Raw genomic sequence first — 10,824 nt, forward strand, 5'->3', positions numbered from 1 at the left:
ACTATGTTTTGTGTGTGTGTGTGTGTGTGTGTGTGTGTGTGTGTGTGTGTGTGTGTGTGTGTGTGTGTGTGTGTGTGTGTGTGTGTGTGTGTGTGTGTGTGTGTGTGTGTGTGTGTGTGTGTGTGTGTGTGTGTGTGTGTGTGTGTGTGTGTGTGTGTGTGTGTGTGTGTGTGTGTGTGTGTGTGTGTGTGTGTGTGTGTGTGTGTGTGTCAACCCATGTATGAAACTCATGTCTATAATGCATAAACTGCTATAAACATACATGCAGAGTTATAAACAGATTATAAAATGTTTATACAAATAGTTATAAGCACTAATAGTAATTATTCATAATGCTTTATAACAGTAATCACACAACACATTATAAAACATTTTATAATAATAATGTCACTACTTTTTCCTCTATGTATCTAATAGGTGAAAATATCTATAAAATATTGGAGGGGAAAAAGAAAGGAAGATACTCTTACATACAGTATAGCCGCTGCCTACTCTATGCAAAAACTGATATAATGGTGCCCCCTACTTGGAATTGCAACTCTTGACATTACAATATAAAGTAGCTGTGTACTCTTTATCAGCCTACTAGCTATTCATTGATATGGATTCACCAGAGTCTGGCACCTCTACTCAACACTTTAGAGTCTAAATCTATTGATTTGCTCCTCTGACTGTACTGGTGATGTTTGCTGAACTGTCACAATGTTCTTCACAGGGTAAAGAATGATGTTTTTTTAAGCGGTTGCCATTGATTAGTCACACAGGTTACACAAGTAATGTTATGAGGCACAACCTCCATAGCCTGGCTAATAAGCCAGACTAATATCACACAACACTGTTGCGGATTTCTTTTTGCCAACGGCTGATTCGGTCTGGCTTATTAGCCAGGCTACAACCTCCATGTATATGGAAGATTTTGAATGTTATTAAGTGTCCTTTTCAAATATTATGCAATCCTTGCATTTTCTAGGTGTTTTAAGTATGATAGATCATGGTTCATGCACATGAAAGAGGGCCAGTGTACAGTTAGGGTGGTTATTTTAATAATTATAATAAAGTATTAATCATGCTACTCTATATTGAACAAGTTTAGACTTATAATTAGACCCATCAATATATTATCTCCCATCTGCATTCTGTCTGAGAATTGTGTGCAAACATTTTGGTGATGGATATTATATGAAATCAAATGGTTCAACCAGTGACCAGGGTTAACGAGATACTGTCTAGCTTCCTGACATCTTCTACCGGCTCGCCCCAGGGTTGTGTTTTATCTGCCTTTCTTTACATTCTTTATACCAACGATTGTGTTAGCCATTTCCACAACAGATTCATCATTAAGTACGCTGACGACTCGGTCATCGTCAGCCTGCTTGATAACGATGAGAACTGTCACGGGCAAGTGGTAGACGACTTTCTATCCTGGTGTGACAATGCTTTCTTGCAGCTTAATGTCTCTAAAACAAAAGAGCTATGCATAGATTTTAGACGTTCGCCACAATCCCCCCAGAAGAGTGTTGTCAATGGACAGACTGTAGATATTGTACCCAGTTACAAATATCTAGGCACAATTATTGACGACAATCTGACGCTTGTACTGTCTAAGGAAATTGGCTAAGTTCAATTGGTGTAAGGTCTTATATAGACTGATCAGCTGTGGTCTGACGTAATGTCTGACGTAATGAAATCACACCCGGGTGAACTGGGTGACCGTAGCAACCATGCTCATTTTTTGAGAACAGACAGACACGTAAACTAACAAAGCCAGTCGTAGGAGTGGTTTACACCACTCAAAAACAGGCACAAACATTCCTTTGTCCCTGTCTCTATTTGCACACTAAATGCTGCTGTGGGTAGATACGTACTTACCTTCATACTTTTTTACTTACTTTATTTGTCTCGTGCCTAATGCCTATGCACTCGCACTTTTATGACTATCGCATAGCACTTTAACGCCTGCACTTATGCACCTTTGTACTTTGGTATGATCTGCTATGTGAACTGTTTGTTTATGTGTACTGTCATTGTTTAATGTATGTCTATGCTGCAACCCAATTTGCCCTTCGGGGACACTAAATAAACTTGAACCTTGAACCTTGAACCTTGAACCACCTTATGAGGTGTGATGATTATCGCATTGAACTCCCACTACTAGACAACATCACAACATACTGTGAAAGTATGTTGAATTTGTGATGACATTTGCATGATCTGAGAGACAAATTGAACATTGAGCGGCAAATGTACTATCGGTCGTACTTTGGACTTTTTAGGCTGTAACGTATTGTAGAATGTTATACCTTCCATTCAGCTCACCACTTGCTCAAACAAGTATAGGATTAAATTAGGAGGTTGAACAAGCAGTGCCTAAAACTACTTCCATCTGCAGCTGATTTCATCAGGTAAGTGTTACAGTAAGTACATATTTTATGTTATTACACTGTGAAATGTAACGTTTAACGGTACAACATAAGAGCATTAGATGTCATGATTTCCAACATTATGTGTCTCTCTCTCTCTCTCAGCCATGACTAAGGCCAATCCCCAGCCAGTGGCCCAGCGTGTGGAGCCACAGGGTCCAGATGGGGGCTATGGCTGGGTGATGGTGGGGGCCATGTTTTTCAGCTACATGCTGGTGTTTGGTGTGATCCGCAGTTTGGGGGTTTTCTTTGTGGCGTTTGTGGAGTATTTTGAGGAGAGCGCCCAGGCCATCTCCTGGATCAGCTCCATAGGACTGGCAGCAGTGCAGTTCTTCAGTGAGTTCACGGCTTATTTACCTCTTAATTGTGTAAGTATATGAATAATTAACATCTTGTTTGTCAAGAGACCCCTCTGGCCCCTAGCAACATGTGTGTAAACAGATGTGGTGGATTGTGTGTGTGTGTGAGATATGTTTGTAATGCTGTGTGTTGGTAGCCGCCACATATGGTACCATAGGCATAGGGTACTGAGTGATATGCTTATTGTATCATGAAGACATGACATGATTTTGTGAATTTAACCTTAATAATGTACCCTTACTATTTGTAATATTTGTATGCTCTCTTTTATGAAGGACATTGTGTGTGTGTGTGTGTGTGTGTGTGTGTGTGTGTGTGTGTGTGTGTGTGTGTGTGTGTGTGTGTGTGTGTGTGTGTGTGTGTGTGTGTGTGTGTTTTCCAGGCCCACTGGGCACAGCACTGTGTAATGCGTATGGTGCCAGGCCAGTAGTAATGGCAGGGGGCTGCCTCACTGGACTGGGTCTCATACTGGCCTCACAGGCCAAATGCCTCATACACCTCTACCTCACTATGGGCGTCATTACAGGTAGAGCATCTCTCTAAACAGCACAATATTTATGTATTAATGACATGTTAACCTGTGGAAAAGTGGTTAATTATTGTGGTTGTAGAAGTTGCTAAACAACCTATTCATCATGAACCAGGTGATGCCTTCAAAATATATACATAATACAGAAAATAAAAACTATAATGGACTCTATTAATAATGTCTATGGAACCCCATATGTGGCCATATAGAGAAAACAATGCATACTGAGGACACATTTGACTATAGAGTGATAAAACTAGTATTGTGTGGCTACGACTCCACTAGATGTAACTCTCCGCTAGGCCGAAGGTATTTTATAATACTTGTACAGATTATGTCCAACTCCAAACATCATGCAAATCTCTACACATTATCTCTATAGTCGTGTGACGGATTTGTCAGATTTTTCATATTCCATCCCGATTGGGTAAGATTTGCTTCCAAAGTTGCCGTTTTGTACAAAATGCCTCAAATCATTAACGCATCGTCCGAGTTTGCAGGCCCTGGGTAGGCAACCCGACCTGGCGGAGACCTGTTCACCAATGAGCACACTTTTCATTTGTGGCCACAATTTGCCTGAGTCGTGCGCATTAATGGGAATTAATTATATCTTGTGGCAACAAAATACTATTTTGATTTTTGAGCGCTCATTTTGACAGTGGTGACAGAGCAACAAGGGCAACTATCGGAGGGGACTGTGAAGTGAAGTGCCAATCAGACGTAGTGTGTTTGGTAAAACAGTCTTCTCTGTTAGAGCCTCCCATCACTGGAACAGTCTCCCCACAGAAGTAAGAGAGACTTCCAACTATCTGACCTTCAAATTCAACCTGAAAAGGTGGCTAAAAACAATTCATATCTGTAATCATGAGTAACTATCAGCACTATTTAGTATTTATCACCGGTGTCATTTCTCACTCCACTTTGCAGTTGTTCTGTCCCCTGTACCATGTTGATCTGTTCCTGTATTGTACTGTATTGTATTGTGTTTTTGTGTGGACATAGTGTTGGGTGCTGGCACACATGGCATCAACGCATGGTGCTGTGTGCTGGCACACTACACACTCTGTCTTTCTTTTATCTGAATTGTATTGTGTTTTTGTATGGACATAGTGTTGGGTGCTGGCACATATGCACACATGGCATCAACGCATGGTGTTGTGTGCTGGCACACTATACTCTGTCTTTCTTTTTATCATTCATTTTTTAAGAGCCTGCCCAGGGACTACAGATGAAATTTAGCTTTGGCTAACTCTGGCCCATTTACATTGAGGTGAAAACTGACATGTTGATTAATGAGCTTGGTCCCTGTCAAATAAATAAATAAATAAAATAAAATAAATGTTAGTAAAACGTGGCCTCCATATAGTTATTTTTCTCTCTATGGCCACTGTGTACTGCCGTACTGTACAATATTTAGCTATCAATGATTACAGGTTACTGTGTGTGCAGTTTATGATCAAAGCCACATGCCGTGTTCAGTGAACAAGCCTCACTATACAGGAAATATACGGTCTCTCTCTTCTAGGTATGGGCTGGGCACTGGTGTTCACACCAATGATGGCCACAGTGATGCGTTGCTTCACACACAGGCGCTCCCTGGCTGTGTCTCTGGGATCCACAGGTAGTGGCATCGCCTGCTTTATTTCCACCCCGCTCTTCCAGCTGTTGCTGGACACGTACAGCTGGCGGGGGTCTCTGCTCATCCTGGGCGGGCTCAGCCTCAACTTGGTGGCCTGCGGTGCACTTATTCGTCCCCAGGGAGGTTCTAAGGTGGGGCAGGTTGCCAGGCTTAACTGATGGTGGTTTATTTTAGTACAAAAAGAAAGAAAATAAAATGTAGGGGAATTTGTTAGTAAAAGGAATAACCTAACTAAGAAATTAGTTTGGCCCAAAAGTGCATATCAATATGAAACAAAGTGAGATATGACTTAATTGATTATGTTGGCTAATCTTAACCTTGATTGTGACCTAGTTGATCTTTGACCATTTTAAGTTTCATCATGACAATCCGATCAATCGCTCTCTAGTTAGTTTATTCACAGACAGCAGTGATTATAATACCCTGTCTGTCACATATTGCCATATAACCATATGGATGATAGCAGATCTACAAAAACATCTAGCTTATAACACATCAAATGAGCTATATACTGTATATCCGGTGCACAACACGATGTACCAAGTATAACTCAGGCTTTACTCAATTGGCTCATTTCTGTTTGGTTGGTCAAGGTATTCTGCTGTCTCTTCCTTAAAGCTGCTGAAAGAAGAGATTGATGAAAAACAAAAAACAAACCTGAAACAAAGCAATACTGTTAAGCAAACAAAATGGACCATCAAATGTTTTGATGATGACTGTACAGGTGAGAATATGCAAGTTATTGGTTAAATATATTAATGGAATGTAAAATGTGCCTTCTCCCCTTATCATCCTTCCAGACAAAGACAATCCAAGAGTCCAAGTCTTCGTGTTCTGCCTTCCTGTGGAAGGTCTACTCCTACCTGGAGTTGTCGTTGCTCTTCGAGAGGCCTTTCGTCACCTACTGTGTGGCTGTCACTCTCCTCAACACTGGCTACTTCATTCCTTACATCCATCTGGTGGCCCACGCCCGCCAGGTGGGATTGTCCGAGTACCAAGCTGCCTTCGTCATCTCTGCCACCGGCGTCACTGACATAGTGGGCCGCGTGCTGTCGGGATGGTCCGCGGACCTGGGCCGGGTGCGTTTGATTCACTGGCACACGCTGTGGACGAGCCTGACAGGCGTGGTTATTGTGATGCTGCCCGTGGCGACGCTGGGAGGTTCCTACGCTGGTCTGGTGGTGTTCAGCCTGGCATATGGCTTCTGTGCAGCAGCTCTGAGCCCAATAATCATCACTGTGGTACCTCAGATTATAGGCATGGATCGCATGGTGGGAGGCCTGGGGCTCCTGATGATTATCGAAAGCATTGGCGCACTCCTGGGGGCTCCACTGTCGGGTGAGTGCACAATCGTGGTTTTCTAAATATTCAGTGAACGATTTGATTAAACATATTCATGGAAGGGCTGGCTGTGTGACAATAGAGGTAAAACACCACCTACCAACCAGAGGCTCCATTCCTTAGCAGCGGTACCTCTGGCTTGGCTGGATGATCCAGAGACACAGTTGGCATAACTGGGCAGCCAACCGGATTGTGCTCCGGATTGAGCCTACAGGTGGATGCTGGCTTAAGCCCACTCCACACCAATGATTCGCCATGCAACTCCTTGCAACATGCAACTACTTGAAATTACTTGCAACCCCCAATGGCAGTTGCAAGTTTCTTTGGTGCGGTTGTCCTTAAAACTGTTTTGTTGCAAGGAGTTGCGACTAGTGGCATTGGTGCGGTTTGGCCTTTACAGGGGAGACAAAATACAGAAATGGAGAGCAGCAGCAATAAGCAGTTGCATTTGGTTGTGTGTGCACTGCAGTGAGAAGTGTCACACATCTAGCCGTGTGACTTGAGTTATCTCAAGAGTCGACTCACTCCATCATCTTTTCAATGTCATGCAAAGGAAGAAACAATAATGCTTCATCTGTAGTAGCGGCATGATAGATGAGAGGCTTTCAAAGCATCTGTTATACAAGCTCCAAGGCCAAACAACAACACATAAAGATGGAAACTTTGGGAAAACAAATTCAATGTTTAGAGATAGATCTAAATGAGAAGAACAATCCAACAAAACAAATATCTAATACTTTTGAGAGCCACATTTAATAAATGATCTATTGCTATAGCTGCAGGAATACTTCATGTGCTGTACAGTAAGGGATACTTCATTATACACTGCTTGCATTATGTGTGGCAAAATCATTGTAATCACTTCTGTGATTACAAAGGCCAAGCGGTCAACAAACATTCAATAATTTATCACAATCTGTCAATGAACGCAAAACAAGAGATGATTGTAGAGTAGAGTCCCAAAAAGGTAAAGCATACATTTATCCTTTACATTTTTGAAAAAACAGCCATGAGACTTCCAAATGAGGAGTTAAAAGTTAGGTAAAATATTTGTGAGGCATCTCTATGGTGAAATATATTTCCTTTCCTCCTCCTCCGCTCACTGGTTCTCATGTTGTCCGTTTTATCTCTCTCCAAAGGATTCCTAAAGGACTATACAGGCAGCTACCTCACCTCCTTTGTGCTAGCTGGTAGTTTCCTCCTTCTGGGAGCCCTGGTCATCACCACTCTGCCACACTTCTTCTCCCGCACAGACCCGCCCCCTCCTCGGAAATGTTCCACTGACGGCAAAAAAGAGGCTGAAAGTGCAGAATCTGGACTGATGGATAATCCTGCACCCAACCCGGATAAACTGTACCCTTTGGAGACAATTTCCTATTCGGAAACCCTGCCAAGCTGTGCTGAAACACTCCCAGACCAGAATCACAGTCTGTGCTCCTAAACTAAAGCAGGAGATGAAGAATTAATTTTAGTGGCTGAATGGCCCATGACCTAGTGAATGTAATGCCTTCACTAGGTGATTATCTTGGATAATCATGTTTGGGACCATATTGCTTAAGTCCAACAGAGCCATGTACTTCAGTTGGGCCCATGCATTAATGTGCACTAACCTTTTGATGCAACCACCAGGGACAAAGGCCAGCAATGCTTAGATGCCTGTAGCCATTCCAAATACCTGCACTGGGTACAGGATTGAACGCTTTCTCTTTTTTGAGGGGCACTAGCCTCTCCTATGTCCAGCTTTGAGGGTCTGTCTAGACACAAACATTGAAGTCAAAAGTGTGTAAACACAAACATTGAAGACAAAAGTGAGGACGCAAATTGTGATTGGCCGGAATGAGATGATGTATGATGATAAGAGCACGGGTGCGATTTTTATTATTTGTTTGGTATTTCCATCTTATTAAACAATAGAGAAAGGAAAAGAAGTGTACAAAAGTGTAGACACAGGCCACTAGCTGAATCCAGGATGTTTTGGTGTGTGTCCTGTGTCCACTATACTGTATGAATGTGATGTACGCACAAACTGTCTGCAGATGTGTATATTTATCCTTGTGCCTGTTGGAGAGGGCCTTCAGGCTTCCTAGCATATAGCCCTGCTCAGACTCTTGGATTGTATGACATGGGGAAATGTCATACAATCAGATCGCCGCCCTCACACTCCCTGGCTGCACCCCATTCGACTGGTATCACCCCATATAATCGGCGAAATCATCCGTTATCAGCACGTTTGAATGGTGCCAAAATGTCCATACTGGCATCCTCACTGTTCAGTATGTCATTATCAGCGATTGTAGCGATTGTCATTATCACTGATGTCCTGACGGAGGCGCGCCGTGTCTGGTGGCCATGAGCTGTGATTGGCCAGTAGTCACTTGAGTGACAGCGAGAGACATGGAGGAGTCGCATGAGTGACGTCACTTGGGCAGGCCTTCAGCAAATGCCTTCAGCACTTCTAAATAAGAAAGCTGCGGAGAACTGTTGCTTTGTGTTCACTCTTTAATGTTTTCTGTTAGTAATCTAATCCCCCTGGCTCTGATGTTGTATTGTTAATAACTTTGTTGTTTGTGCTCGTTTGTTTGTCTTGTTTTGTATTGTAATGTATATTGTCATGACTGTTATAAAGATTTGTTTAAAAAAAAAAAAAAAAGCCTTCAGCAGTGCACTTCCGCCTTCATTGGGATACACGTCGCTCCAATGAACTGCAACGGCCAGTGAGGCATCTATTTCTTATAATATCTATGGTTGCGAAGGCCACCAGACCCGACTCAGCGCCGTTCGAGTTACGTCCTGATTCGGACATACTGGCTGCAATGAAAGCCAGAGACAAAAAATGCTCTGAAGTTCTAAAATGCAAGTCAAAGCTAGCCAAGCGCTTCGACAGTGTTCGCCAAGCTCGTTTGAACAACCTAAATACACAACGAATCAAACTACGAAACAGTGTAACTGCCATGACCAAATCAGCTAAAAGTAACTTCATTAATGATAAAGCTGAGGAAAACAAAAACAATCCTCATGAGCTCTGGAAGCTACTAAACAATCAACTAAGCTATGGTCAGAAACTAAAAACCAGATTTTCGAACATAAACATCAAATCTGACAACACTCTCATCACTGACAACCTTGATGTGGCCAACTACTTGAATATCTTCTTTACAAACATATCAACAACTCTGGTTAACAAACTGCCCTCCCACTCTGGGCTCTTTGGTGTAGAGCACATTACAACCTTCTACAAAAACCTAGGTGTTTGTAAAGACGATTTTAAACTAGTTATGGTAACAACTGATGAGGTAATTAAGAAACTGAGTGCCCTCCAACCCCACAAGGCCACAGGACATGACAACATTCCCTCCAAATTTCTCAGAGACTCAGCCATCTCTATAGCTCCAATCATCACCCACATAGTAAACCTCTCCATCAAACAGGGACAGGTCCCCCAAGATTTCAAACTGGCCAAAGTAACCCCCTTGCACAAGAAAGGGAGTAAATTAGACCCCGGCAACTACCGCCCTATTTCTATTCTTAGTTCCATCTCGAAAGTGATGGAAAAAATAGTCTATGAACAGGTTGAAAAGTATCTTGCCACTAATAAATTATTGTACGAGTTCCAATCTGGCTTCAGAACATCCCACTCCACTGACACATGCCTCCTCTATTTGAGCGACCACATCAAACAAGAGGTGGACGCTGGCAAATACTGCGGCATGGTCATGCTGGACCTCCAAAAGGCTTTTGACACCGTGAACCACTCCATACTGGTTAACAAGCTAAAAGCAATTGGTTTCGATAGCACATCAGTGAGCTGGATGCAATCCTACCTGGAGGGGAGAGAACAGATGGTGGAAGTGAACGGAACACTGTCCCCCCCCCTCCCAGTGAGCTGTGGCGTTCCACAAGGAAGCATACTAGGGCCTCTACTGTTCCTAATATATGTAAACGACATGACTTCAGCCTGTGACTGCAACTTGTTCCTGTTCGCAGATGACTCAGCACTGCTGGTCTCGGACAGGGACAAACTGCAGGTTGAAAATGCCCTCAGCTCTGAACTCGGTAGAATCTGCACCTGGCTCGCTGATAACAAACTATCTTTACACCTGGGAAAAACTGAATCCATTCTCTTTGGCTCTATTAGTAATCTCAGCAAGGCAAATGGCTTCTTGGTTAGAGTGGGTGACAATGTTATCACACGTAAAGATGAAATTACCTACCTAGGTTCCATCCTGGAGGCTAATCTTTCCGGTGATAAAATGGCCACCAACGTAATCAAAAAAGTCAACCATAGAACAAGATTCCTCTACAGGATCTCCTCACTGGTCAACAAAAACACCTTGAAGACCTTAACAGGAGCCCTTGTACAGGGTTTCTTTGACTATGCATGCACCTCCTGGTACCACAGCACCTCAAAGGCCCTTAAAACCAGGCTCCAGACTTCCCAAAACAAACTGGTCAGGCTCCTACTTGATCTAGCCCCCCGAACCCACCTCACCCCTGCCCACTTCGACAGGCTGGAATGGCTTAGGGTCGACGACAGA

General features: G+C 43.0%; 1 protein-coding gene across 1 annotated transcript; it reads left to right on the forward strand.

Moving 5' to 3' along the window:
- Positions 1–2,527: 2,527 nt before the first annotated feature.
- Positions 2,528–7,730, forward strand: LOC306914250 (monocarboxylate transporter 13-like; the record flags this gene model as incomplete). Its single annotated transcript, XM_079491240.1, has 5 exons — positions 2,528–2,756; positions 3,163–3,306; positions 4,835–5,079; positions 5,749–6,286; positions 7,429–7,730. 5 exons carry the CDS (start codon positions 2,528–2,530, stop codon positions 7,728–7,730), a joined length of 1,458 nt encoding a protein of 485 aa, XP_079347366.1.
- Between the last annotated feature and the right edge of the window lie 3,094 nt (positions 7,731–10,824).

This window comes from Electrona antarctica, assembly GCF_951216825.1.
Source record: "Electrona antarctica genome assembly, chromosome: 21".
Lineage (NCBI taxonomy): Eukaryota > Metazoa > Chordata > Actinopteri > Myctophiformes > Myctophidae > Electrona > Electrona antarctica.